Raw genomic sequence first — 27,494 nt, forward strand, 5'->3', positions numbered from 1 at the left:
CTCCATCATCTTTCTTACCGGCCAGTTAATCAGGCAGATATAGACCCGTCCTCCATTCAGAGGTGTATAGTACATGGGGGCTCCAATTAGAACCAGGTCCGTGTTCCCATCTCTGTCGAGGTCCACAGTGCACAGCGTACCCCCGAAATACGAGCCGACCTGGAGGGGCAGATAAGTCACCCCCTCAGTTTAGTCATTTCCTCCTTCTTTCTCCCACTGGGACCCTTCTCACCCTATGGGGATAAGGATTCAGTCCCAATGCACATTCCATCCTTAGACTTAGCCTCCTGCTGCACAGCAGGTGGCGCTATCGCTGTAAGCATTCTTGAACATTTAGGCAGTTAGATCTTGGAGAGATGCTGAATGCTAGTTGTGATGCAATTCTTTTTAGAGGTTGTGCTAGCACAAATAAAGTTTATTCACAGGCTGAGCCACTGTTATAAGCTCTGTTCAGCTGGAATGTACAGGCAGTTAGATCTTGGAGAAATTCACTTTGTTAGTGTAGTGTGATCCTTTTCAGACACTGTTAATATCACTAGTGATGTTATTTTCCTTTCCCAAGTCTCTCTAGCCCAGATCCATAAAGGTACTTATGTGCCTAACCCCCAGACTTAGGTGACACTATGATCCACAAGACCTCTGCATTGCTGCTGCTCATCCCTATAGGTGCCTAACCTGACTTGGTGAGTAAGTTTTTGGAGTAGAAGCATCTTATGTTGCTGCCTCAAGGGCAGGGAATGTGCACTGCTGTCTTACTCTAAGCAGCCAGTTGCCCATTGCACATCACACCCCAGCATGATCCACAAACTGGGGGAAGACAGGCGCTGCTCCACCTGCAGGGCACCATCTGGTATGTGTGGTCAGAGAAGGGGTTGAACAGGGGGTCTGCTATTTCTAAGGTCAGTGCTCCAACCCCTCAGCTGTGGGCTCCCTCAGTCTCTCTTGTTAAAGTTGTTCCACTTTGATTGATTAATTAAATATCAGTTGGGCTGCAGAATGTGTGCAAATCACAACCACCACCCTTTGGCCCCATGGTCAGGGCACTCCCTGAGAGATGGCAGAGCCCTGGTTAAAGCCTTTTTCCTCATCAGGCAAAGCAGGGACTCAAACAAGGCTCTCCCTCGTCTCCTCCATCTGGTTTGTGATGATCTTGGTGGCTCTGAGCATGCCTACTGGATAAGGCCCGACATGTGGGCTAGGTGGAAGAGCACCTATTTTCCCCTTCTTCATGGATCGCTGGCAGGGGTAGGTGCCTCCCTGCAGCATCACAACATCTAAGTCCCTTGGTGAGTCAGGGCAGCTGTCTGTATCCGTCTCATGAGATCTATCTAGACCCTAATCGAAGGTAACAGCAGGGGGATATTGGAGAGATGCTGAATGTCAGCTGCGGTGCAGTTCTCTAAGCCAGTCAAGTTTATCCCCTGCCTGAGGTTTTTTGACGGAATCGTTCCTGAAGGTGAAGCCAAACACAAATATTACATGATGTCAAAATCTTACAGGCTTCCTCCAGCCCTCTCCTTCTCTCACACACACCCACACTCCATATTAGCAGTAGTGCTCCCCATACCTGCTCTCCCAACACCTCCGATCTGGGTGTCCATTCCCCGCCCTTGGTATCTCGGCTGAACAGGAAGACTTTGCCGGTGTGTTGGTAGCGAGGGGCCCCGACCACGTAGCTGCTCTGCCCATTGGCTGTGATGACCTGAGACGAATAACCTCAAAGGAAGAGAGAGACGTGGGGAGGTGAGATGGGAAACAGCCGTACAACAGTGCTGCACAGAACTTTCCCAGAACTGAGATGCAGCCACCTATGGGGTGGGGCACGGGGGCTATTTAAATAGGTAAGGGAAGCTCGGTGGGTTTGTTCTTACCGAGGTAAGCATCATTCATGTCAGTGGAGGTTCTGGATACGTTGATGAAGCTCGGCTTCCTGCTGCTCCCGTACAGGTATATCCCACCGGACCAGTCATAGGCTCCCACCGCTCCCAGCACAGGCCCGTCCTAAACCGACACGCACGGCAAAGGGGACTGATTACAGGAAACAGACAGCACAGATTGTATTTACTAAACAAGGCCAGAACCTGCAGCACAGCGCCCCCTAGCAACGTGCTGTGACACTGGGGTCGGTGCTGACAGCCAGGGGAGTGAGCACCCCCTACTGGGCCCCTACTGGCCCCAGCTGCAGCATAGAGCCCCCCCCTAGTTTCCACCCTGTGGGATAGTAAAGGGTTGTCCCCCCTGCAAGCACTAAGCCAACCAGCTCCTTCTTAGCTTGAAAGTGCTGTCAAGGGCCCAGTGCATGGCAGTGTGGGACAAACACTGGGGCCAGGCTTCACTCACAGGGGACAGCAGGGAGCTGAATCCTTCCTGAGACATCTCCAGCTGGAAGGAGCTGCCGCTCTGGGACTGGGTGCCTAGGGGCAGAGACAGACAGACAGACATGGGAGAGATCATCATAGATGGTAAAGGCCTCATGTCCCATTCCCTAAGCCAGCGCTTCTCCCCACCTCGAGGCTGGATTGGATCCAGCACCCTCTAGAGAAAAGGCCCCATATCCCATTTCTCAACCCCTTGAGCCAGCCAGTCCCCTGCCCCCAGATGAGAAAAGCATCAGGAGCATTTATGGAGATAGATTAATGGATACATGCAGGGCCGGCGCAACCCATTAGGTGACCTAGGGCGCTAACATTTGGGGGGCAGTGACCGCAGCGGCCGGATCTTCGGCTGCCCCGGTCGTTGTCAGTATTTCGGGGGCGGGACCTTCCGCTGCCTAGGGCACCAAAAAAGCTGGCGGCACTCTTGGATACATGTTAGATGGGGAAAGAGAATATTTGGGACCTATCTGAGCTCTGGATTCCCTGCAGCTCCCTGTCCCATCTCGGCCCTGAAAACCCATTTCAAGAGCCCCAGGGCAGCCCTGGTACCTTCGATGGCAAAGATCTTCTCCTGCAGCTGGCTCTGGATGCCCTGGAGGGCGTCGAAACTGTCCACCCGGAAGACGTGCTCGTTGGTGGGCTCAGAGGCGATCACATGGAGCTCCTGTTGGGCAGTATCACTGGAGAAGGCCTGTCCGACCTTCATGGAGAAGAGGGAGGTACAGGGGAGACCAGGGCATCGGCATCACTCACAGCCAAGAGCCCTGGACCAACATCTATCCGCCCTGAGCCCTGCTGGGTCCAAGAGAGACACGGCTCAGCCAGCACTATGTGCCGCTCCGGTGAGTGGGGGGCCTCTGGAGCCTAGAGTTATGGAGCCTGCCTCATTTCCACACCGAGTTGTGTCAGTTGTATCAGCAGTGGGGACAAGGGTCTCCTTGCCATGGGGATTGTCAGCGCTCTGGGGCCCTGCATGACTCAATCTCCAGGGCATAGTGAGGGGTGAGTGCTGCACTGTCTCTGGGGGACGCCTCAGGGCAAGGGGTGAAGGGCTGGGACCACCGCGCTAGTCTGGGTGGGTTGCGTGCAGTCGGTTCAGCGGTGGAGTCAGGCACCTCCTGGTTGCTGGGCCCAGAGTAAGCAGCAGACAAAGGTCAAACAAGGTCCAATGGCTGGAAGCAGAATTTACACCCATTCAGACTGGAAAGAAGGTGTCAGGTTTAACCATGAGGGTAATTAACCATTGGAGCAGCTCCCCGCGGGCTGTGGTGGATTCTCGATCCCTGGCAATTTTTATCTCAAGACTGGCTGGTTTTCTAAAAGATCTGGTCTGGTTCTAACAGGGATTATGTGGGGCAGTTCTCTGGCCTGTGCTACATGGGAGCTCAGACTAGATCAACGCAAAAGTCCCTTCTGGTCTGGGAATCTATGACTCTAAACACAAGTTTGTTGATATAAGGCTTACATCAACCTAACTCTGTAAGCAGCCTTGCTAAAATGTAGCTCCCACCCATGTAACATGTCCACCACACCGACTTCATAACTCCACTTCCGTAAGCACCGGTGTGCTTAGCTGAATGGAGACAGGTAGGTGCAGTGTCTGTATAGGCACTGTGTTGTTTATATCGCCTGGGGGGCGCTGGCTTTCAGTGCCCCACCATGACCCACACTGACAGTTAAGTCGGTACAAGTGCTCCTGGTGAGGACACGCATTGCTGACGGGAGGAGGATAGTGTGGACATGAAAAAATGATTCTTCACACAGCGCACAGTCATCCTGTGGAACTCCTTGCCTGAGGACGTTGTGAAGGCCAGGACTATAACAGCGTTTAAAAGAGAACTGGATAAATTCATGGAGGTTAAATCCATTAATGGCTATTAGCCAGGATGGGTAAGGAATGGTGTCCCTAGCCTCTGTTTGTCAGAGGGTGGAGATGGATGGCAGAAGAGAGATCACTTGATCATTACCTGTTAGGTTCACTCCCTCTGGGGCACCTGGCATTGGCCACTGTTGGCAGACAGGATACTGGGCTGGATGGACCTTTGGTCAGACCCAGTATGGCCGTTGTTATGTTCTTAATTACTGTGATGGCTGTGACACAATGTAACTTAAGTCAACTTAAGTTTGTTGCATAGATTTGCCTTTTATCTTCCTGCTGATGCTCATTTCAATCTCTTTGGCTCAGCAGTTTCATGGAGATACGTGTCACGTGACTGACACCAGCTTGGGGAGCATCAGAACCATTGTTTGAGTGTGCAGAAAAAACTACTAGAATTGGGTGATTTTGCTGTTTAACTGGGGGGCTGCATCTCAGGAACCCCTTGTTCAAGTGACCCCAAATTTGGACCACTAATCCTAACCTGCGTCCCCACGAGGAATACCAAATTTCATGGCAATCTGAGTCAGCACATGGACCTTAGGGCAGGCAGAAAATCCAACCTTTAACTAGAAAGCTCTGCTCAACCTGAACAACAGAGGAGCTCCAGCTCTCCTACAATGTCACGGATTGACCCAGCTACAACCCAGGGTCAGTTCTTCTCCTTTATCTGATGGGAACCTGGACATGGGCTCAGATCCACACTAGTTCTCCACACAGCCACGGCTCACCCCAATGGCATAGCGGATGATTCCAGCTTTCTCAGCCTCGGGGACGGCGTCTGAATAAGAAAGCGGGTCTTTGTATTTCTCCCCATCTGTGATCACAATGAGAACCTTGGTGGCTTCATCCCGAGCACCTCTCCCAGAGGTGAACAGCTCCTGCCTGGAAAAGGGGGAGTGAGGAATGCATGGGAGGGTTATTGATACACAATAACACCTAGTGCTTGTCCACTGCTTTGGCATTACAGATCTCACAGTCCTTTACAAAGGAGGTCATTGTCATTGCCTGCATTTTACCAGTGAGGAAACTGAGGCACACGGCAAGGCTGTGACTTGCTTAAAGTCACGCAGCAACAGAAGTTCAAAGCTGGCAATAAACCCCAGGAGTCCTTGCTCCCAGCATCTCCCTCCTCGCTCTAACCTACTGGTGCCCACCCACCTCCCAGAGTGGAGACAGAGCCCAGGAGTCCTGATACCCAGCCCCCTGCTCTAACCACTAGTCCCCAGTCCCTTCCCACAGCTCGGGATAGAACCCAGGAGTCCTGAGTCCCTATCCCTTAGCTCCCATATCCTTGAAGCCCATTCCCTGTGGAGTCAGCACCGGGACAAAGGCAACACCTACACCACTTTCCGGATGGCGCTGGCCGTGCGCGTCGTTCCATGAAGCTGCTCAACCCCCTGGACAAGGCGATCGGGGTCGCGACTTCTCCTGTACTCCGTGAAGTCAAAGTGCAATTCAAATTTATTGGAGTACTGCATGAGGGCGAACTGCAAGGGGAGGCAGGGGAGAAGAGAGAAAAAGAACCTAAGGGGTGCAGGGTAAGAAAAGCAAGAATCAGACTCAGTTAAGGGTTGAGGCAGTTGGGATGTAGCTGGTTCTGTTGGAATTTTTTCCTGGTTTTGGATGCAAAATCTTTTACTGTTCCCCCTGCAGCACAGTGCCCCCTAGCGCCACACTGGGGCATTGGGATCAGCACTGACTGCGAGGGGCAGGGTAAGTAGCCAGGGTTCAGCCTCTTCCTGTTACCTGCGTGTCGGTGCTGAGGAAACGCTTCATGATCTCAGAGAGAAACGTCTTCATCTTTGAAAAGTCATGAGATCTGATGCTGCCCGAGCCGTCAATGAGGAGCACTATGTCCGTGACATGTTTGGGACACTCTGGTGGGGACAGGAAAGAAATACGTGTGACCCCTGACTCAACTCCACAATCATGGAGAAAACCCAGTAGAAAGAGCTAGACCAGACCAATGGGTCCATCTAACCTGATATCCTGCCCGCTCCCTGCAACCCTGGATCAGACCAATGGGCCCCTCTGTCGCAATATCATCCCATCCCTGTCATTGAGGGGTCCTGAGAGTAGAGCATGACATGCACTGGAATGGAAAAAAGACACCCCACCCCTATCCCAGAGCTGAGGCAGAACCCAGGAGTCCTGACTCCCAGCTCCTACTGACATCCTGAATCAAACCAATGGGCCCTCGTAGACTGCTATCCCAACCCATATCAGACCCATTGGCCCATCTAGACCCATCTCCCCTCCACCTACCCATGGCCCTTGTATTCATCCATGACCCCAGAGAATAGGTCCCCCACCCCACCCCTGTGTCACACCTCACCTGGTTGGGTGTCTGGGATGCACTGGAGCTGCCGGAGGCTCTGGTCCAGAAGGAAGCAGTAGCCATTGACGTACATGTTCTTCCCGCAGGCCCGGTGCACTGTGGGGCCACATGCCTGGGGCACGAGAAGGCATGGGGTCAGTAGGTGCCCCTCTGAACAGAGCACTGAGGGTGGGGGATAGAGCGAGGGTCTGCCCGCCCCCCCATGGATATGCAGAGAAAGACCCTGCCAGGGAAGGGGACCCACTTGTGGCAGACGGGACCCACATGGGGCCATCATCTGGTTCCCACGCTCTCTGCTATGGCAGCACCCAGTCACTGATGCCATGTCAATGTCACCCGGTTGACATACACCATGCTACATTCACACACAGTCACTGTCACCATGGCGACAACCCAGTTACAGTGCTCAGCTTCCTGCTTCCTTCCAGTCATTGTCACCATGGCAACATCAGCCAGTTGCCTCCGTCCCTCACAACATCATCTCACAGTCACTGTAGCCAAAGTGAGGATACCTGGCTACCACCATTCCCCAATGCATCCTTGTGCCCACCCCCCCAGTTACAGGAGTTACCAACAGCCCTTGCACAGTTATCGTGTATTCATGGGGACATCACCCAATTGTCTCCTCTGCACCATTCCACCAGCCACACTGACACTGCCAAGTTACTACCATCCATGAGTAGTGGGATTTGGGGGGGGGAGCTGTCCCTTGGAATGATGAGGGAGCCAATGTCAGACCCCAGTCCCAGCACCCATCTCCCCTGGGTGTGGTACCTACCAGGAACTGGGAGCCTCGGGCAGCCAGAGACAAACCAAGGGACATGTTCATGGCATCGGGGGGCCCTGAGAGGGGAGAGATGCAGACCAGGGTGAGCAAATAAACTCCATTCCCATCCCAGAGCAGAGGATAGAACCAAGGATTCCTGGTTCCCAGCTCCCCCCTATATAACCACTAGACCCCTCCCCACTGGACTCCACTCCATCCCACAGATGGGGACAGAGCCCAGGAGTCCTGGCTCCCACCCCAATCCTATTGCAGCGCCCCACAACCCAGGGTGCCCCTACTCTGGATGGGGATCTCCTGGCAGCGGCTGGAGCCCAGGTCACACTTGTAGACTTTGCCGGTTTCATTCACGCCTCCCATCTGCAGCGGGGCCCCAACGATCAGCCTGCGGGGAGAGAGGAGAGGGGCTCAGGGGATGCCCCGTCACACCCAGGGGAGTGGGTCCTACGAGGGGCAGCCCAGCCAGACAAGGCCCTCAGCACTGGGCACAAGTCATGTGGGACCCTGAGCCCATGTTCGGCCCTTACCCCCCAGCACTGGCTCTCCCGAACTGCACCACGCTCTGCCCGAACCCTGCTGCTGCCTCATGGAAGGTGATGGGTCCCTCCACATCCACACTGAATCCACGGCTCGGTGCCAGCACTGCAGGGGTTAAACAGTCACCAGTTAGTGCTTCCCCTATGGAGAACGGGCCAGTGGCTGGGGCCGAGGGGCCAGCTCCTTCTGGCTACATGACTGAATTCCACACACACACACACACACACCTCGCCCACTCTAACTCTATAAATCCCAATTCTCTCCCAAGTCCAGGGATAGAACCCAGGTGTCCTGACTCCCAGCTCCTCACCACCTGCTCCCTAGCCCTCAAGGGCTGTATTATGCAAATCATTCCCCACATTCATTTGCATAGTGCCAGACACTCCCACTTAAAAATAAATATGAGTGGAGCTAGCATTTGTGAATGAAGCCCTAGATCAGGGGTGGCCAACCTGAGCCGGAGAAGAAGCCAGAATTTACCAATGTACATTGCCAAAGAGCCACAGTAATACATCAGCACCCCCACATCAGTTCCCCCGCCCACTCCCAGCACCTCCCACCAACCAGCAGCCCCACCGATCAGTGTTTCCCTCTCCCACCCAGCACCTCCCGATCAGCTGTTTCGTGGCATGCAGGAGGCTCTAGGGGGACGGGGAGGGGGAACGAGGGCACAGCAGGCTCAGGGGAGGGGGCAGGGACTGTGGCAGAGCCAGGGGTTGAGCAGTGAGCACCTCCCAGCACATTGTAAGTTTGGCACCTGTAGCTCCAGCCCCGGAGTCGGTGCCTATACAAGTTGCTGCATATTAATTTCTGAAGAGCCACATGTGGCTCTAGAGACACAGGTTGGCCACCCCTGCCCTAGATTTATCTCCATCAGCTTTCCTGACGCTGATCCGTAGCGGGTGCACTTCCTGTAGGGGGAGAAGGGGTAGATCAGACTTCATGGACTCAAAGATACCAAGGCCAGGAGGGACCATTGTGATCAACTAGTCTGACCTCCTGGTTAACACAGGCCAGAGAACTTCCCTGTATTAATTCCTGATTGAACTATGGCAGATCTTCCAGAAAAATGTCCAGTCATGATTTAAAATTTCCAGTGATGGAGAATCCACCACAACTCTTGGCAAACTGTGCCAATGGTGAATTACGCTTTGTGACAGACCCAAACCAGTGGGGTACAGGAGTCTGGTAGAGGACAAAAACACTGGTCACTGGATGAGTAGTTTTCTGTTCCCTGAGTGACCAGAGCAGGGGCTGCACTAGAGTAATCAGGAACCTGCTAGACCAATTAAGGCAGAGAGGCTGATTAGATCACCTGCAGCCAATCAAGGCAGGCTAATCAGGGCACCTGGATTTAAAAAGGAGCTCACTCCAGTCAGGGAGCGGGGAGCCAGAGGAGAGGAAGTGTGTGTGAGGAGCTGTGAGAAAGAGGCACAAGGAGCTGAGAGTGAGAGGGTGTAGCTGCTGGAGGACTAAGGAGTACAAGTGTTATCAGACACCAGGAGGAAGATCCTGTGGTGAGGATAAAGAAGGTGTTTGGAGGAGGCCATGGGGAAGTAGCCCAGGGAGTTTTAGCTGTCATGCAGCTGTTACAGGAGGCACTATAGACAGCTGTAATCCACAGGGCCCTGGGCTGGAACCTGGAGTAGAGGGCGGGCCCGGGTTCCCCCCAAACCTCCCAACTCCTGATCAGACACAGGAGGAGTTGACCTAGACTGTGAGGAAGATCACTGAGGTGAGCAAATCTGCCAATAAGTGCAGGACCCACCAAAGTAGAGGAGGAACTTTGTCACAGCTTCCTGTTAAAAATTTTGGCTTTATTTGCAGTCACAGGCCAGGTCCGCACTACCACTTACGGTGGCAAAACTTATGTCACTCAGGGGTGTGAAAAAACCACCCTCCTGAGTGACATAAGTTTTTCTGGCACAAGTGGCAATGTGCAGAACGCTATGTCGTCAGAAGAGCTTCTCCCACCGACAGAACAACCACCACTCATTGAGGTTGTTTAATTACATTGACCGGAGAGCTCGTCCCTGTAGGTATAGAGTAGCTACACGAGTGATCTTACATCGGTGCAGCTGCATTGGTACGGCTGTGCTGATGTACGCTCACTAGTGTAGACACGGCCTTTGTTTGTCTAGCATCAACTTTCAGCCATTGGATCGTGTTAGCCCTTTATCTGCTAGATTGAAGAGACCATTATTAAATATTTGTCCTCCTCATAAGTGCTCATAGACTTGGGTCAAGCCACCCCTTAACTAGATTGAGCTCCTTGTGCAGGTTTTCCAATCCAATTGTTGGTGTCCCTAGGCCTAAATAAACCAAAGTTGTGACTTTGGGCCTGAGTGAACCAAAGTTCTTCCATGCTGTGAACTTTAACCAGCCTAAGATGCTAAACAAACAGCAAGCAAAATGTGTAACTGTCAGCTGTCTTAGCTTACAGCTGCAGGACAGTTTGAAACAGCAAAAAGCGGCGGGGAGGAGGGGGAGAAGGGGGAGGAAAATCTGCATGCGTCTGTGCTGTGAAGGCCATAGATAAATATGCGAATGGGAACTTTTCTAACACGCTGAAATGTAATGTTTAAAGTAACTGCTGTTGGGAAGGGAGGGGTGAGGGGGAAAACCAAACAAAAGGCTTACACAAATAGCTTAGGGTATAAATGCTGGGACCCCGCCTGCGCGCGGGTGTGCAGGATTTGAGAATGCTTTTTCTCCCTGGCACCTTATTTGGGCTCAAATAAACTTGGTTTGCTTCTCCACCCTGGTGTGTTAATTAGTGCGACGCACACCGGGCAATGAACCCCCGCTGTTGCTCCTCCTCGGGCCGTTTGAGCCGGCAACACTTTCCTTAATCTTGTGGTTCTTCTCTGACCCCTCTCCAATTTATCAACATCCTTCATGAACTGTGGTTACCAGAACTGGACTCACTATTGCAGCAGCTGTTACAGCAGAGCCAAATACAGAGGTAAAATGCAATAGAACCTCAGAGTTATGAACACCCCTGGAATGGAGGTTGTTTGTAACTCTGAAATGTTCGTAACTCAAACAAAACATCATAGTTGTTCTTTCAAAAGTTTACAACTGAACATTGACTTAGTATAACTTTGAAACTTTACTATGCAGAAGAAAAATGCAGCTTCCTCTTTATATTTTTAGAAGTTTACTTTTAGCACAGCACCGTACTGCATGATTTTTTTTTATCTCTGCTGCTGCCTGGGTGCGTACTTCTGGTTCAAATGAAGTGTGTGGTTAACTGGTCAGTTTGTAACTCTGATGTTCTACTGTAACCTCTCAATTCCTGCTCGAGATTCCCCTGTTCATGCATACAGGGATCTCAATAGCCCTTTTGGCCACAGCATCACATTGGTAAAATTTGTGTTGTGGGAACCGAAGCTGAGACCCACCAAATTCATGTCACACAAGAAACAGGCAGTGGATAGCAACACTGAATCCCTAATGCATTGGGTAGCTAACTAACTCCCCACCTCCATCCGTGGGACTGGCTGGGAGAAGTGGGAGAGTGGGGAAACCCCTCTCTGATCTTTAACCTCCTGGGGAAGGGTAGCCAATCAGGGGGCAAGCAGGTCTGAGAGGAATTGTGGGAGAGCAGTAGGGAATGTAATAACCTCTCAGGGTGGCTCTGCTCTCCTCTGCCCTGGCCCTTCTCCTCTCTCCAACCCTGCAAGCCCAGACCTGGGATGGAGGGTCCCCTTGGAGCGGCCTCCTCCAGGCTGGGAGGAGGTAAAGACCCTCCAGATTTGCAGAAGGAGCAGATGTGGGGCAAGATGGGTTATAGAATTGTGGGGCTGGAGGGTGAGGTTGGAAAATTGTGGGGCTGGCTGGACAAAGCGGGTGCTGAGAGGGAAGGGGCAGGCTCCCCCAATCTTTCCTTCATCCCTTTTTCGGACCTGTCTCCCAATGTGCCTCAAACTCCCCAATTCCAGCCTCAGATCTTTCATCCTTTTCCTCAGACCCCAAAACGTGTGACCTCCCCCGTGCCCTGAGAGGTCCCAGCTTCACAGGCAGCGGAGATGTGACTTTGAATCAGGAAGAAGCTGTGGCAGCTTTACAGCAGGACCGTGCCAACCATGCCCACTTCCTGCCCACGAACCGCAGCCCCAGCCCACATCTTACCAAGCCCACGTGCCCGCTGGAGAGAGAGTCACACCTCCCCCCATCCCCTCCCTGAGACACCCAACAAGTGGCCACATCTCAGTGCCGGGTGAGGGAATCCCTGTACAAACAGCCCCCAGGCCCCACCCCATAGGTGGCTGCATCTCAGCGCTGGGCAAATAACTTCAGAGATTCCATGCCTGCAAAATATGGATTTCATGAGCATTATACCATGGTTTTTCATGTAGTATTTGCTAATAAAACAACCTCCAGAGAATGAGAATTATAATCCAGTGTCAAAACAGAGACCTTACCTGCGTATGCAAATAGATCCACACCAACTTTAGATCAGGCCCTTAACTGTTCATTGCTGACTAACATAGCCTCTTTTACGCTGTTTAGGTTGGCATTGGTGGCCTGTTTCACACATTTTAACAATTTCGCTAGCTCATTGCTCATTTGTGGCCAGTACAGTGTCTCTCCGGTTCTGCATTGACATTTCTCCAGGTCCAAGTGTCCTTCATGTCCTCTTGTGAGCATGTCAGCTTGTCACAACCAGCGCTACTGTTCTATTTCCTCTAAACAATACGCCACCCAGGAACGCCGCCAGCTTTTTTGGTGCCCTAGGCGGCAGAAGGTCCCGCCCCCGAAATACCTCCGATGACTGGGGCGGCCGAAGATCCAGCCGCCGCAGTTGATGCCCCCCAAATGTTAGCGCCCTGGGTGACCACCTAATGGGTTGCACCAGCCCTGACACACTGAAAATGTGGAGTTGATCTGGAATGTCCTGACCACACTACGGTAATAGTCTTAATTACCCTCTCATCATTAGCTGTAGCCTCAGCAAGTTCATTGCAAAACCTTTCTGAGAGTGAGCGCAAGACCCCACTCCCCTCCCAGAGCTGGGGCTAGAACCCAGGAGTCCTGACAATGAGCCCCTACCCACCTGCTCATTCAAGTTTCCCTTGTGTCTAGCTCTGGATGGCCATTTTATGCAAATCGTTCATTTGCATAGCAGCAGAAACTTTCATGTGAAGAATAAATATAAGGAGTGGGCTTAGCACTGGTGAATGAAGCCCTTGATTTCTCTCTTGCTGACCCAGATTCACGGGGGAAGGGGGAGTTTCTGTAAGGTCACAGGGGCAGATCAGCCTTCACAGAATAGAACGCCAGAAGAAACCGCTATGTTCATCTAGCCTGACTTCCTGTGTAACTCAAGCCAGAGAGCTTCTCTGAATTAATTCCTGGTTGAACTAGACTGGAACATTTAGAAAAAGATCCAATCTTAATATAAAATTGCCCGTGACGGGGAATCCACCATGACCCCTGGTAAATTGTTCCAGTGGTTAATTATTCTCAGTGTTAGAAATGTTACACCTCATTTCCAGTCTGAATTTGCCTAGCTTCAGCTTCCAGCCATTGGCTCATGTTAGACCTTCCTCTGCTAGACGGAAGAGCCCACTATTAAATATTTGTTCCCCACGCAGGTACTTATAGACTGAGATCACCACCCCTTGGCCATCGCTTTGTTAATCTACATAGTGATAGATTCAAGGAGCTCAATCTATCAGGCAGGTTTTCTAATGCTTTGATCATTCCCATGGCTGTTCTCCGAGCCCTCTCCAATTTATCAACCTCGTTCTTCAACTGTGGGCACCAGAACTGGCCCCAGGAGTCCAGCAGCACTTGCACCACTGGCAAATACAGAGGTAAAATAACCTCTCTGATCCTACTCGAGTTTCCCCTTCTTATGCACCCAAGGATTGGCTGCAGCATCTCCCTGGGAGCTCCTTGGCCCAGGCAGTTCTCGGTCTCTCTGCTGAGTCTATCAGTTAATGCAGGGTCGCCTGGTAAGCTTGTGCCGGGGGAGCCAGAACTGAGACCCATGAAACTCATGTCATAAAAGAAACACCAAACAGCCCATCAGTGGCAACAGTGAATCCCTGACGCACACCGTGGCCATCTCTCCCCAAGAATCCCCTGGGAGCTGCCCCCTCCAGGCCTGGGAGGTAGTAAAGGCCCCTCCCCCAGAGCTGTAGGAGGAGGAAATATGGGGCAAAGTGGGGTGCAGAATTGTGGAGCTGGGTGGGTGGGGCTTGGGGACAAAGGAGCTGAAGGTGGGTGAGGAGCTGAGGTGGCCTCCCCCATTCTTCCCTTCATCCCTTTTCAGACCCAATCTTCCAGTCTGTCCCCCCTTCCCAGGCCCAGCCCTTCCCCCTCCCACCCCAAAGTCAGCCCCTCTTCATTTCCTGATGGGTCCAGGCCTCCCAGACAAAAGAGATGTAGCATTGAAGCAGGGGGAAGCGGCTGTGGTTTTACAGCAGAACTGAGCAATTGCAAACACTGCATCCACATCACACCTGCCGGACCCTCCCCCACATCCTACCGGGCACACATATCCCACAGAGAAAGGGAGTCACATCTGTGACCTTCTCCCATCCCAGAGAGCCTGGGGGAATAGAACACAGAAGGAACCGAACCCAGGAGTCCTGATGATCAGCCCCCCCCAGTCCCTCCTCTAAGCCACAAGAGCCCCATTCCCCTCCCAGATCTGGGGAGAGAACCCAGGAGGAGTCCTGATGCACAGGTGCCCCGTTGTAACCCACCATACCCCACTCCACCCCCTCCCCCAGAGCCAGCCAGAAATAGGACCCAGGAGTCCTGACCATCCAGCTGCTCCCATCCCCCTGCCAGAGGGGTACTCGCTGGGCACCCATGTGGAGGAGCCCAGCATTTCCCAGTCCCTCTGGCTGGCACTTACCTGCGCACAGGTAGAGGAGCAGAGGCAGGGGGTCCATCCTGTGCTGGGTGAGGGGTGTGTGTGGAGCAGGGAGTGAGAGGTTCAAGGACGCTGCCTGGAGAGGAGGCAACAGAATGCGGAGGAAAGAGAAGTGATACCTGAAAAGAGAGGAAACACTGATGGGGGTGGAGAGGGGACTCAGGGATGTTATAGGGAGGGAGCAGAATGGAGAAAACAAAAAGTCAACTACACCGAGACACCCAGCTAGTCAGACATGTAGGCAGCTACGTGGAGACAGATGAAAAAGCAGATAAAAAAGACCAACCACATACACCCTGAACTCCCCATGGCCTGCCCCACCCCCATCAGTAGTCAATGCATTATATGCGGTGTTGTTAATTTAGTCATTTCCCATCCCCATCCTTTGTAAATTGAAACACCCCTCTAATTTTAATTCTTGGGGAAAATACTGTGACATGTGATCCAGCACCAGCCATGGCAGAAGGGGAAGTGGAAAAACCACACACAGAGCAAGGACCCTGTTCCCCATTCAAAAAACACACAATGGGACCCGCATGCATTTCCTAGTGCCCCTAAACCCGCACAACAACAACAACAACAACAATGTGCTTTCCAGGCTGAGCATTTGTACAGGGATCCCTCCCCTGGAGCTCGTTCAGCCACCTTTGGGGTGGGACACAGTATTGGGGGAAATCCCCCAAAGCAGGAAATGTGCAGGGAAAACATCTGGCTCAGGCACTATTCAAACCCATCTTTTCCTGTGCATGGGGCTGTCTACATTGTCTCAGAGCATCCATCAAAGATACAATCCTAACCTGGGCACATGGTGTCTGAAGAGCAGGACACAGATCCTGCCAGCCTGAATGGGGAAGGGTCACTGTCCTGTGGGCGTTTTGGGGTCCATCCTAGAGCAACAGAGAATTCTCTTCCTGCACCAGAATCCTATATGGTGTTTCCTGATACCCCTATAAAAACAGCACCACCCTCTACTGACCACTGTAGGCTGCATATTTCTGATGCTTGTGTCTCAATTAAATTTGACAGACCAGCGAGCCCACTACAGAGACAGGCTGCTTGTGGTTCAGGAATTAAACTGAACTCAGGAACAGGGCCGCCCAGAGGATTCAGGGGTCTGGGGCAAAGCAATTTTTGGGGGGGGGCTTCCATAAAAAAAAGTTGCAATACTATAGAATACTATATTGTCATGGGGGCCCCTGTGGGGCCCGGGGCCTGGAGCAAATTGCCCCATTTGCCCCCCCCCATCCCCCGCTCTGGGCAGCCCTGCTCAGGAACCTAGGTCCTGCTCCTGGCTCTGCTACAGACTCCCTGTATGAGATTGCACAAGTTACTGAATCTCTCTGGGGCTCAGTTTTCCCCAGCTAAGGATAAAAAGCCTTCCTCTGTCTACTTAGACTGAGTTCTTTAGGGTAAGGGTCGTCTCTTTCTGTGCGTCTGCGCAGCACCCACATAGTTTGGACCTGGACCTTAGTCGGGCTCCATGCAGCATCCCAGCCCCACGGGGGTCCCCGGCTCTCAGCCAGGCTCCGTGCAGCACCCGGCATGACAGGGAGCCACTTTCACCTGGGAGAGAGGCACAAAGTGGTTTCAAGACAGGGCAGGAGACAGCTTGGAGAGGGATGGGGGACGATAAATAAGGTTTATAGTGAGGACCCACAGACACCTATTGCTAACTGGGGTCTCTCTAGCTCTCCCCATCTCTCTCTCACACACGAGTCATATCCATCCTCAGTCTCATTAAAAACCCAGCTTCCTCATGCCCAGCCTTTGAGTCAGAGTGAGGGGGCTGAGCTGAGAAATTCACACATTAATTTCACATCCTTTTTAGGCTGTAGATTTGCAAGATGTGCAGGACCGACACCTTTCTGAGATCAATTCCCCCCTCCCCTACACCATGACAGATCTTAAAATCTATATGTACACAGTGCCCCGTTTACACAAAGCCGGTGTTTGGGTGAGACAGCTCTGTAAAGTAGGGGCAGGCTTTACAGAGGGTTTTCAGGGTTTTCAGGTTAAGGGATCACAGTGCCATAGAAAGAGGTAGGAACACAGGACTCCCCAGACCGGAGCACCCTGAGGTCCATTTACCCAGTGCTGGAGTCCCAAAGAAAGAAGTGCTGGAACACCAGGTGTGGGAGGCCCCGGGAAAGGAGCTAGGGTATTGGGGGGCTGGGAGGAAAATGGTTCCTGGTGGCTCTGGCCCCCGAATTTCCGTGCATGGTTCCACCTGCAGTGGCCTCAGAGGAGACCCTGCCCGACCCAGAGGACACTCTGTAGCCAGGAAGGGAAAGGAGACACCTGGCCTGGGACTGACAGGGGTTCTGGAACAGCTGTAACACAGAGACACCCAGGCACCTATATTACTCCTAGGGTGACCAGATAGCAAGTGTGAAAAATCAGGACACATTTTTTTTTTGGTGGTGGTGGTGGTGGGGGGGTATAGTTGCATATATATGACAAAGCCCCTGATGTCCCATGTAAGAACATCTCACCGAAAGGAGTCGCGGGGGTCTCTGCTGAAAGGTAAGAACTCACCAATTGTTGTGAGATGTTTGTATAGGAAGCAATTTTAGAGCTATGGGACAACTCGGCTATTGTGTCCCCAATCTACCGGGAGCAAAACCCACCACTGGAGATGGGGGAGGCTGAGAGCGGACCCAAAAGCAACATGAGAACAATGGACACCTGTGGCAACAGATGATGTTTGCTATCTGGACTAGACGCAAGCTGGAGAATTCCAAAGACAAACACACACACCCCGGGAGAGCACTCAGAAGAGAGCCCCTCCCCCACCCAGCTTAGAGACTGAGACTGCCTAAAAGCAGATGAAATGGTCCAAATGGTTATCCAATATGGAGGAGAGACTCCATCAGTCTCAGGACAGTTGGATCCCAGCTTTTTGAACCGGACAACAGCTGCAAGATCTAACCAGAGGACAAGAGCTACCTTAATCGGTGGGAAAGTAACTTGTCAATAAGCACAAGATGTTGTCACCTTCTGGGCTGCAATTCAGACCAGCGAGAAGTTGTGTCATCGCTTGTCCTGTAACCTTGAGAGCCTTAAAATGCTTGACTGCCGTAGCTCCCGGTCTGGATGCTCCCAGCCAGCAACTCTGACTCCAGCCCCCTGCGTGTTACAATACAGCCATACTCTGGTCTCCACCAGCCTGGGTTACTGCTAGCCAAGTGACCCCAACATACCCCCAGCCCCAAATTCTTCTTTCCAGGTGGGTGCCCCACCCCACCCCACTTCTGAGCACCCACTTTTTTTTTAAGCACCCGTGGAGTCAGCACCTATGATACAGGCCCTGGCTCCTTTAAAGAGATAAAAGCCCAGCAGTATGTTTATTTAATTGGCGGCTGATTTAGACTAAAAGCAAAACAAGTTTATTTCATCAAAATGAGCAAGGTTTTAAGTGAGTTCAGGGGTCAGGGATAAAGTCAGAAATGGTTACAAGCAAATGAAGTGAAAACCCCTTTCTAGTGACTCAGGTTTAACAAAACTACAGTCTTGGTTCAAAGTAAGATTCTTACCACGCGTCCTTCCAGCTAGACGGCTGCGCACCCACTAGTCAAGATCTCCCACAAAGTCCAACATGCTCAGCTCCTTTGGCATCTTAGGTGAAAAATCCCTTGGAGGACTTTGCCCCTCTCCTTTATAGTCTAGGGCAGTTTTGAGATGTATCTTCCTGAGAGACCGATGCCTCAGCTGTGGGGGCAGGTGCCAGGGAGTCTGATGGAGAACTTTCCATCCTGGTCTCTTCCCTGCGGGTGCTTTCCACAATGCAAAGTGGATTGATCCATTCCTGCAGCCTCAGATATGCTCATGAATGGCCACTTGACTGCGATCGCACCTGGATCTCATGGATATCCTTGACCTAGGCAATGGAGCATCCTGAAGATAAAAACCTGAGGTCTCAAACTTGAGTCTATTCTCAGGGAAGCCAGTGTAGAGAGCACAGGGCGCGTTACATTCAGACGTAGTATCCCATACCGGGGAAGTGATGTTCTGCAGTGTTCTGGACTAGTTGGGTTTTCCTAAACACCTATGGCTTCATGCCCAGGTGACGGTCCATCACATTACTGTAGTGCATCTGAGAGGTGGTGAATAGGTGTATAACTGAGGCCAGGTCTTTGTCCACCAGGGTGGGATGGAGTGTTCTAGCCAACCAGCAGTGGTGGAAAAGGTGACCTGCAGATGCTGCTATGTGAGAGATCAGCATCAACAGGGAACCCAAGAGTTCTCCTAGACTATGGACTGAACTGACCAATTGTGAGTGCACTTGTCCAACTGGAGGAGACTGTGCCAGGGCTGTGAACTCTTCAAAGTACTTTCCTTTGCCCACCAGCAACACCCCTTGTCTTGCTTGGGTTCAGCTTCAGCCAGCTGTTCTTAACCATCTCGTCCAAGCACAGGCCATTTTTTATGGTAGTGGTGTGTTGGTGTGTGCCCAAGGATTTGTAGAGCTGTGTCTCATCTGCATATTGCTTACACTTGAGCCCATCTAACCAGTTCACATAGCAGTTGCAGGATTAAACAAAGACTGTGAATGGTTTGCCAACTACAAAAGCAGTTTCTCCTCCCTTGGTTTTCACACCTCAACTGCTAGAAGAGGGCCCCATCCTCCCTGATTGAACTAACCTCGTTATCTCTAGCCTGCTTCTTGCTTGCATATATATACCTGCCCCTGGAAATTTCCACTACATGCATCCGACGAAGTGGGTATTCACCCACGAAAGCTCATGCTCCAATACGTCTGTTAGTCTCTAAGGTGCCACAGGACTCTTTGCTGCTTTTACAGATCCAGACTAACCCGGCTACCCCTCTGATACTATAGCAGTTGCATGTAGATATTGAAAAGGACTGGACCGAGTTGATCCTTGTGGGTCTCCAATATCTTTCTGGGTATCAAAGTCCCTCAGTCCTCATGATTTAAACTTCTGAGTGGCCTTCCCTTGTTGCCTACTGGCTTGGGCAGTGGCTTCCCATTTCTAGCTCTCACTACATAAAGGGACATTTAATTTAGTCTGAAAGAAAGGTGCTTAACACTCCTATCAGCTTTTCCAATAAATGAAAGACCCACTTGATGGCAGCTATTAGCCCTTTCTTAGGGCATGTTTGTAAATAGCGTCTCCTTTGAATTGAGTGGCTAGTCAATATTCAGGGTCTTGTGGGTTTTTTCTCTGAGGTTACATTGATGATGGAGTCAGATATTCCTTTGATGCAATCCTGTTTGTTTACAAAGAACATACACAATCCTGTTTCCCTGAACACAGCAGGAATCAAACAGCAGGAGACAGATTCCTTGCTCCCAACCCCCACTTCAACCAACCCTCACCCCACCCCCTTTTCTAGCTAGCACTCTGCCCAAAACCTCTCTCACCTTTTAGTCAGGGTCAGGCTTTCAGTGCTTCTGTGGCTAGTGTTTCCTTGCTGACTTCTGTTTCCTTCTGTTCACACACAGAACACCCAAAACCCCTCCCCCGCTCACAGCTCATTTTCTGGCCGGCCTTTCTTTCATGACCTGCATTTTGAGCAGTGGCTCCTATGGTTTCAGCTAGCTATTTCATAAAGGAGATTGATGTTCATTTCTTACTTGTACCCTGAATGAAGGGCAGTTTGAATTAGGGTTTATCCAACCCAGAACAAACCGTCCCCTCTCAGAAAAGCCATAATTTAGCAAATTACCAATGATACAGTCTTAAGTATTTCTATATTGACACAGCAACTTTCTGTCAAGATGTTTTTCACACCAACTCAGATTTGATCTTACAAAATATTGCATTGGAGATGGGAGTGTTCCTGCTGTGTACAGACAGCATCCCCTCGCCTTACCACAGTAAAAACTATCTTTCACAGTGGCTGTGTTTGCCAAATTATTTTCCAGTCTACGCTGATATCAGGGTCTTCTATTTGGGAATCTTTCTGTTGCTCTGGAGTCCACTCCTGCAACCCCCCACACCCCCCTTCACGGGTCCAAGGGGTGAGTCAGGAACATTTGCATTTCTGCAAGTTATAGAGAGAGAGAGAGGAGACAGCTGTTTCTTCCTAATGTCACTCATCCGCCTCTAGCACCAGTTCCTTGCTCTCTGCGTAGGGCAGTACTTGCCGTTCACATCTCAGTGAGGCCCTCTAAACACACGCCCAGCCCTGCACGGGACTGTGAAATCATAGCTCTGCAGTGCTGCTAACCATGCAAGTCGCCTCTCAGGATTCCTGAGTCTAAAGAGCTGTTTCAGAGACGCATGATCTGTCCTGATCGGAAACACCCTCCCATCCAAACCGGGCTGAAAAGGTTCTATAGATTTTACCACTGCCAGGAGCTGCCTTGGGCTGGTGCCATCATTTCTCTCTGGCAGACTTGGACTTTGGCTGTAATAAGCTCCAGCCCTCCCCAGTGCTTTGCGTCAATGCTGCCCTCGAGCCACCTGAGTCCAATACGAAAGGGGGTTTGGAACCTGGGTCAGCCCAGACAGGAGCAGTCACAGGAGTCTTTTTCCAACTCTGAGAAGGCTACATCACATTCTGCTGGCCACTGGAACGTCTCACTCAGCCTACACAATGGGTTTGCAACACTGGCACAGCCACAGCCAAATCTTCTGCAATAGGAGCAGAGCCCTACAATGGGCCATTTAAACACCCGCAATCCGGCCTTTTAGCTCAGAAAGCAGAGAGAGGCTTTACGCTAAAGTTCACTCCTTGCAGATGACTTGCCCCGAAGAAATGCCGAGGTGTGGCATCTGAGGGTGAAGTGCTCCCTGTCCAATACAGGGTCTTGGACAGCACTCATCACGGGCGTATCTGAGCGCCTTCCACTCATGCATGCTGCAATGGGACTGAGAGGGATGGGACAGATACACAGGGAGCTTGTGGGGTAGGGAATGAACAGATGCAAGGAACCCATGGCATGTGCTGTGAGGTCTGTCTGCAGAAACAACAAAGGTGTGAGACCCTCCTCTTGTATGTGAGTACACACACACAGAGAGCTGTATGCTTGACAAGGCAAGATCAGAGAAATGCCCCTGATGCTTGGAATGAAGGGTAGAGAGCTTTGGAATGGTCTGTAGTCACTGGGGAGTTTGTTCCCGCCTGGGGCCAGCCCCTGAGAAAGTTCTGTCTCCAGCACAGATGAGCTACCTCTATTGTATTATTATTTATTAGGAGAATGATAGTAGCAATTAGGACAGCCCCAGGCATGGCCCAGACCCCCACTGCACTGGGCACCGTATAGTATTTATTAGGTGTATTACGATAGCACCTAGGAGCCCCAGTTGTTGACCAGGATTCAATTGTGCTAAGCACTGAACATTATTTACTGGGTGAATTACGGTAGCATGTAGGCTACCTGCCCATGGACCAGGACCCTACTGTTTTAGGTACTGTACATTTATTAGGTGTATTACGGTAGCACCTAGCAACCACAAAAGAGTAAAGTTGGGGGCGGGGGTGGGGGAAGCAACCAGCTTAACCATAAAAGTTATTTATCGGATAGTAAGTGATAGCTACACAAGGAGAACCTAAACCAACATAACAGTTACTTTATTAAAGGTTAATATCTGAGGTAGAAAGGAAAACAGAGAGATAGAGAAAGAGGGGGATCTCACCCACTCCATGAAGCTTGAACTGGTCAGTGTTCCCAGGTGATGGTGGTAGCTCAGGATCCTGAGTGCTGGAGACAGGCAGAGCCCCCAGCATGATCAGTCAGGAGAAGATGGAGTCCCAGTGGAACTGATGTACAGTTTGGATCCAAGCATCAGAACACTTACTTGAGCATAGATAGGGGTTTTTGTAGAGAAAATACAATGATTCAAGAGAAAACACTAGATTTTTTGGGGGGTAGACTGATGACTCAGGGTTTTTCTTTAGGCTAGACAATAGGAGCTGATCACTCTTGGCTATGGCTGGTGTTTTCTTCCAGGGAGCTCACAATGCAATTAGGCTGCTTCTGTATTTTGGATACCAATCAAGGATTCATTACTAGAATTGGTCTGATAACTGCTGAGCTGGGTGTGGGCAGGTGTAGGTTCATTAACATCTGGAGCAGAGATCCCCCATGATGCAGTGCTTCCCTGCTTTTCAGGTCCCAGAGTTCAGTGCAGTTCTCTGTTCTCCATTCTGTATGCTAATGGAGATGCCTTAACCTTGTTACCCTTGTCAGGAGGGGTTTAGGTGTGTCTCCCAACACCCTTCACTGCTCTCTGCAAGTCATTTCTCTGATCGGTCCCGGTTCAAGCAGAGACTGGTGGTGGTGAGAGGTGTCTTTCATGAGTCAGACAGGCTGGATACTACGCCCTGGTTCCCCAAGAACACAGAGCTGACTGGTATCACCCGAGGCTAAGAGTAGCTGAGGAGTCCATAGACAGGTCCAGACCAGGGCCAATATGGAGGGTCAGGCTTCAAGTCAGGATTCAGGATCTGAGTCAGGAGGCAAAGTCCAAATCAAGCCAGGGCCAGTCATGGCCAGGGGCGGCTCTAGCCATTTTGCCGCCCCAAGCACGGTGGCAGGCTGTGGGTGGCACTCTGCCGGTCACCGGTCCCACGGCTCCGGTGGACCTCCCGCAGGCGGATGCTCCACCGAAGCCGCAGGACCAGCATACCCTCTGCAGGGACGCCTGCGGGAGGTCCACTGGAGCCAGGGGACCAGCGGACCCTCTGCAGGCATACCTGTGGGAGGTCCACCGGAGCCGCCTGCCGCCCTCCTGGAAAACGGCAGAGCGCCCCCTGCGGCATGCCGCCCCAAGCACACGCTTGGCGTGCTGGGGCCTGGAGCCGCCCCTGGTCATGGCAGCTACAGAAGACCCACTCAGTTGCCTGGGCACATCCTGAAGTGCCCCTTGGGTTTATATTGGGCAGGGAGCCAATCAGGAGCCTTGGGGCTGCTGCCTGCCAAACTCTTGAGGTGGACCAGCCATTTGTCTGTGTCCACAGCAGGTCATGGGAGGTGGAGCAGAGGCTAGTGTTAGTTGCTCCTGGGTAGCGGCTGGTTGGCTGGTAGCACAATGAGCCTGGGTTCTAGACCCCACATCCTTACATTTACTGCCCCCCTCCAAACTAGGGTGCCTCCTTCTGGCCTCAGTTTGGCAGGTTTGTAAGATTCTGTGCCAAAACCACAACACAAAGTGTGGGCCCCCAGTCATGGAAGGCTGCAGTGAAGTTGGGCGCATGGCCCCAGGATTTCTCTTCCAGAGCCGTGCCTGATTTTTGAGTCCAGTATCTCATGCACCTTGTATTCATTATGTCCTCGGACCCATACTGGAGGGGGCGGTAGTTGAGTCTGGTGCCCCCCGGAACTTTTAGGGAGCTTCCATGGACCCTGGCAAAGCCTGCTGTTCCCATAGCAACAGTACACCCCAGTGCACCGATTACACCCTGTGCACAGCTCCGCACAACACACAGCACCTAGAGAAAGCTGTTCTAAGGGCAGAGTCACAGGCAGCAAACAGGACTACAGGACACATGGGTGACAGGTGCCCTAAAATCCTAACCTGGTCCAGAGTTCAGCACACAAACTCTTGGCTAACAAGGTACTGCTGCCCCCCAAGCCCTCCCCCAGCATGGCTGAGACCCTCCTTCCATGAGATCTCCCCGTACTGGGAGTGCCCCAGCCGAGAGCGCTGAGTCGGGAGTCCCCGCTGGGCTGGGAAGGGACGGGACTTCCTCTTCACCTGCACGGCTGCCCGGGGCAGGGAAGGAGATCACACCCATCTCTGGGTACCTTTTGGGTTAGGACTGCCACGGCTGCAACACTGTAAAATTTCAGATGTAAACATCTGAAAACCTGAAACTGACCAATTTAAAAACCCTCTGGCCACAAAATTGATGAAAATGGCCCATGAATTTGGTAGGGCCTAGCAATAAGTGTCTCCCACCTCCCGGCTGGAGAAGTGTCTCAAGGGAGGCTGCTTCTGAGAGACCTGCCTTTAAACGACAAGGCCTAGAGAACATAATGCCATGTCCCCAGGGAGGGGCTATATTCCACCACCCCACCCCAGCCCACATCCCACTGGTGGGGGAGCCTATATTGGATACATTTGATCTGATCTCTCCTAACTCTGATGCACCGTGGGGCGAAGGAGAGGGTCTGTGCAACTGGGTTCTTCCCCCAGCCCCCAACCCAGACAGCTCCGAGGCAGCACAGGGAAGTCCCTGCGGTGGCTGCAGAATGACAAGTGGTCCTTTACTGTTCCAATCTTGGGGCAGGGCGCCCTCTGCTGGGAGATTAGAGGAATGTAAATTATCAAGGAAATAGTGGGCTTCTGTTTCTGCTGATTCCAATCTTGCTGGCAATACTGGGACAGTATTTCAGAAGAGAAGGTTTATGGGGGACTCATAGCAGCCATCCAGGCCAGATGCAGCTCTCCTGATACAAGAGGAGGTGGAGGGTTGAGCTAGACAGTTCCAGTACTTGTCTTCTTTTGCAGGGTTAAAAACAGACAAGTGGCTTCATATTGTGCTGTGAACCATCCAGGCCTCCTGTGTGTTGGCATCTCTGACCCCCTCCCCTTGCAGGGTCTGCAGCCCATATCCCCCCAAAAGGTCCCCAGGAACATTTCCCATGTCGCCCCAGCAGAGAACAGGGCCAGGGGCTAAAATCAGGGGGTGTTCTCTGTACAGAGCCCTCTCAAAATCATTCAATGTCAGGCTTTTGTTAAAAGCAAAGGAAAAGATTCCCCAAAATGGCCAGAGAAGTAGGAAGAGGGGATGGCTCAGGAATAATGCACATGTCCTGAAGGGACTGGGGGAGGGGAAGAGATATTATTACTGTTGTAGGAGCAGCAGTGACCTGTATGTTCTGTATAACATGTATGTTCAAATGGTCTCTTACACTCTCCCTGCCCCTTTTGTCTCCTCTCCCTCTTTGAATACCTGTGAAATAGCTTTCCCACTCCTGCTTACTCCTGGAATGCATGGGCTGCTTGAACAGCTGGAAGATCAGAAGAGCTCCCAGGTAAACAAGGTGTCTGACTCTAATTAGGCAGCGCTCACACACCCAGTGCACGGGCACTATCTGAGGTGAAGTGTGACCAACCAGATGTGGCCAAGTCATCTCTAGTTGCAGGCCATGGGGAGCAGGTCCTTAAAAGGGGAAGGGGCCATTTGTTCAGGAGTGCACTCACAAGCTTATACCTCCCATGAAGACCCTTCTCCTGGACTGCCTGGCCAGTGGTTTGCCATGTTGCATTCCATCGTGCCTTCAGAAGACTCATCTTCATCGCACCATCCATTGCTGCGCTGTGGGACACTTACCTTGAAGGATCCTGACATCTCCAGTGCCGTGCCTGTCCTGGGAGCGTGAATATGCGAGTGTGAGTGTGACCCCCCTTTGAGCTTAGCTATCAGTATAATAAACGTGCTGCTTTCTGCCAAACTCTGGTGGGTCATTAGTCCTCCATAAACTTACTAGCTGACCCAATTTTGGGTAACAATTACATGTTCTGAACATCTGGAGAGGGCTGAGGATTGATGTCACCTGCAGAACATCTGGAGAGGGCTGAGGAGTGTTGCATGGGCTGAACATCTGGAACTGCTTAATGAATGATCTGGTGAGCCCCATAGAGTCCCTCTGGGCTGTGGCAAGCTGAAGGTTCCTGCTCATCACACATATCATCTAGACTCTTATCAGACTGCATGGGATGGCTCTGGGGGTGGAAAATATGCCAATTTGTCACTGTATAAAGAGGAAAACCTCAAGTAGGAGTAGAGAGGTTATTTTCTCCTATATTTGGCACTGTTGCGACCTCTACTGGAATCCTGTGTCTAGTTCTAGAGCCCAAAATTCAAGAAGGATATTGATCAATTGCAGAGCAGACAGAAAAAAGCCACAAGAATAATTGAAATGATACTCAAGAAGCTCAATCTATTCAGTTTAACAAAGAGAAGGTTCAGGGGTGAATTGATCCCAGTCTGTAAGTATCCAAATGGGGAAGAAATATTTAATAATGGGCTCCTCAATCTAGCAGACAAAGGTATAACATCATCCAGTGGCTGGAAGTTGAATCTAGACAAATTCAGACTGGAAATAAGACATACATTTTTAACAAGGAGAAAAGAGGAATTACGGTAGACCAACTTAACAAGGGTCATACTGAATTCTTTATCACTGACCATTTTTAAATCAGAATTGGACGCTTTTCTAAAAGCTCTGCACTAGGAATTATTTCAAGGAAGTTCTATGGCCTGTGTTACACAGGAGGTCAGGCTGGATGATCACAATTGTCTCTTCTGGCCTCGGAATCTAGGGATCTATGAACAAAACCACGTCTCTGCAGTACAGCTCCAGCATCTATCACCACCATTCCCCAGCTCTCCAGTATGGCTCTGCTGTTTCTCACCATGCCCTGGCTCTCCTGCACAGCTCCGGCATCTCTCACCATGCCCCGGCTCTTCAGTACAGCTCCAGCACCCTCCTAGCTGGGGTGCTTCTCCACCTTGTTTCATTCCCAGGTATGTTTCCAGCTGGAGACATCAGCGAACTCAACCTTCCATCCTTCCCCAGAGTTCAAGCCTCTCTGGCTTCACCTGTCCTGAGCATCCTGCTGCTGCTCTCAGCCTTCAGCCCTCTCTGACCATGGATGTCCAGTCTGGGGGAGTTTGGAGGTGACTCCCCTGAAGCCCCTCTGCTTTCTCCAGCCTGATTTGGCTCCACTGCTCACTGGGGAACTCTCACCTCTCCCTCCTTCCAGACATCG

At 51.5% G+C, this 27,494-nt stretch overlaps 1 protein-coding gene across 1 annotated transcript in view; it reads right to left on the reverse strand.

The window, feature by feature from the left end:
* The window catches only part of LOC120403219 (integrin alpha-D-like), a 40,829-nt gene extending 13,335 nt beyond the window's left edge, over positions 1-27,494 (reverse strand). Inside the window, exons 1-14 of the mRNA XM_039534078.1 lie at positions 27,473-27,494; positions 14,788-14,924; positions 7,904-8,018; positions 7,658-7,761; positions 7,371-7,435; positions 6,590-6,704; positions 6,001-6,131; positions 5,596-5,741; positions 4,983-5,136; positions 2,925-3,075; positions 2,341-2,414; positions 1,872-2,001; positions 1,568-1,716; positions 19-159 (exon numbers count right to left, since the gene is read on the reverse strand). Of these exons, the coding sequence (XP_039390012.1) occupies positions 19-159; positions 1,568-1,716; positions 1,872-2,001; positions 2,341-2,414; positions 2,925-3,075; positions 4,983-5,136; positions 5,596-5,741; positions 6,001-6,131; positions 6,590-6,704; positions 7,371-7,435; positions 7,658-7,761; positions 7,904-8,018; positions 14,788-14,924; positions 27,473-27,492 (1,632 nt within the window). The 5' untranslated portion in view covers positions 27,493-27,494. The remainder of the gene's footprint in view (positions 1-18; positions 160-1,567; positions 1,717-1,871; positions 2,002-2,340; positions 2,415-2,924; positions 3,076-4,982; positions 5,137-5,595; positions 5,742-6,000; positions 6,132-6,589; positions 6,705-7,370; positions 7,436-7,657; positions 7,762-7,903; positions 8,019-14,787; positions 14,925-27,472) is intronic.

This window comes from Mauremys reevesii, linkage group 4, assembly GCF_016161935.1.
Source record: "Mauremys reevesii isolate NIE-2019 linkage group 4, ASM1616193v1, whole genome shotgun sequence".
NCBI lineage: Eukaryota > Metazoa > Chordata > Testudines > Geoemydidae > Mauremys > Mauremys reevesii.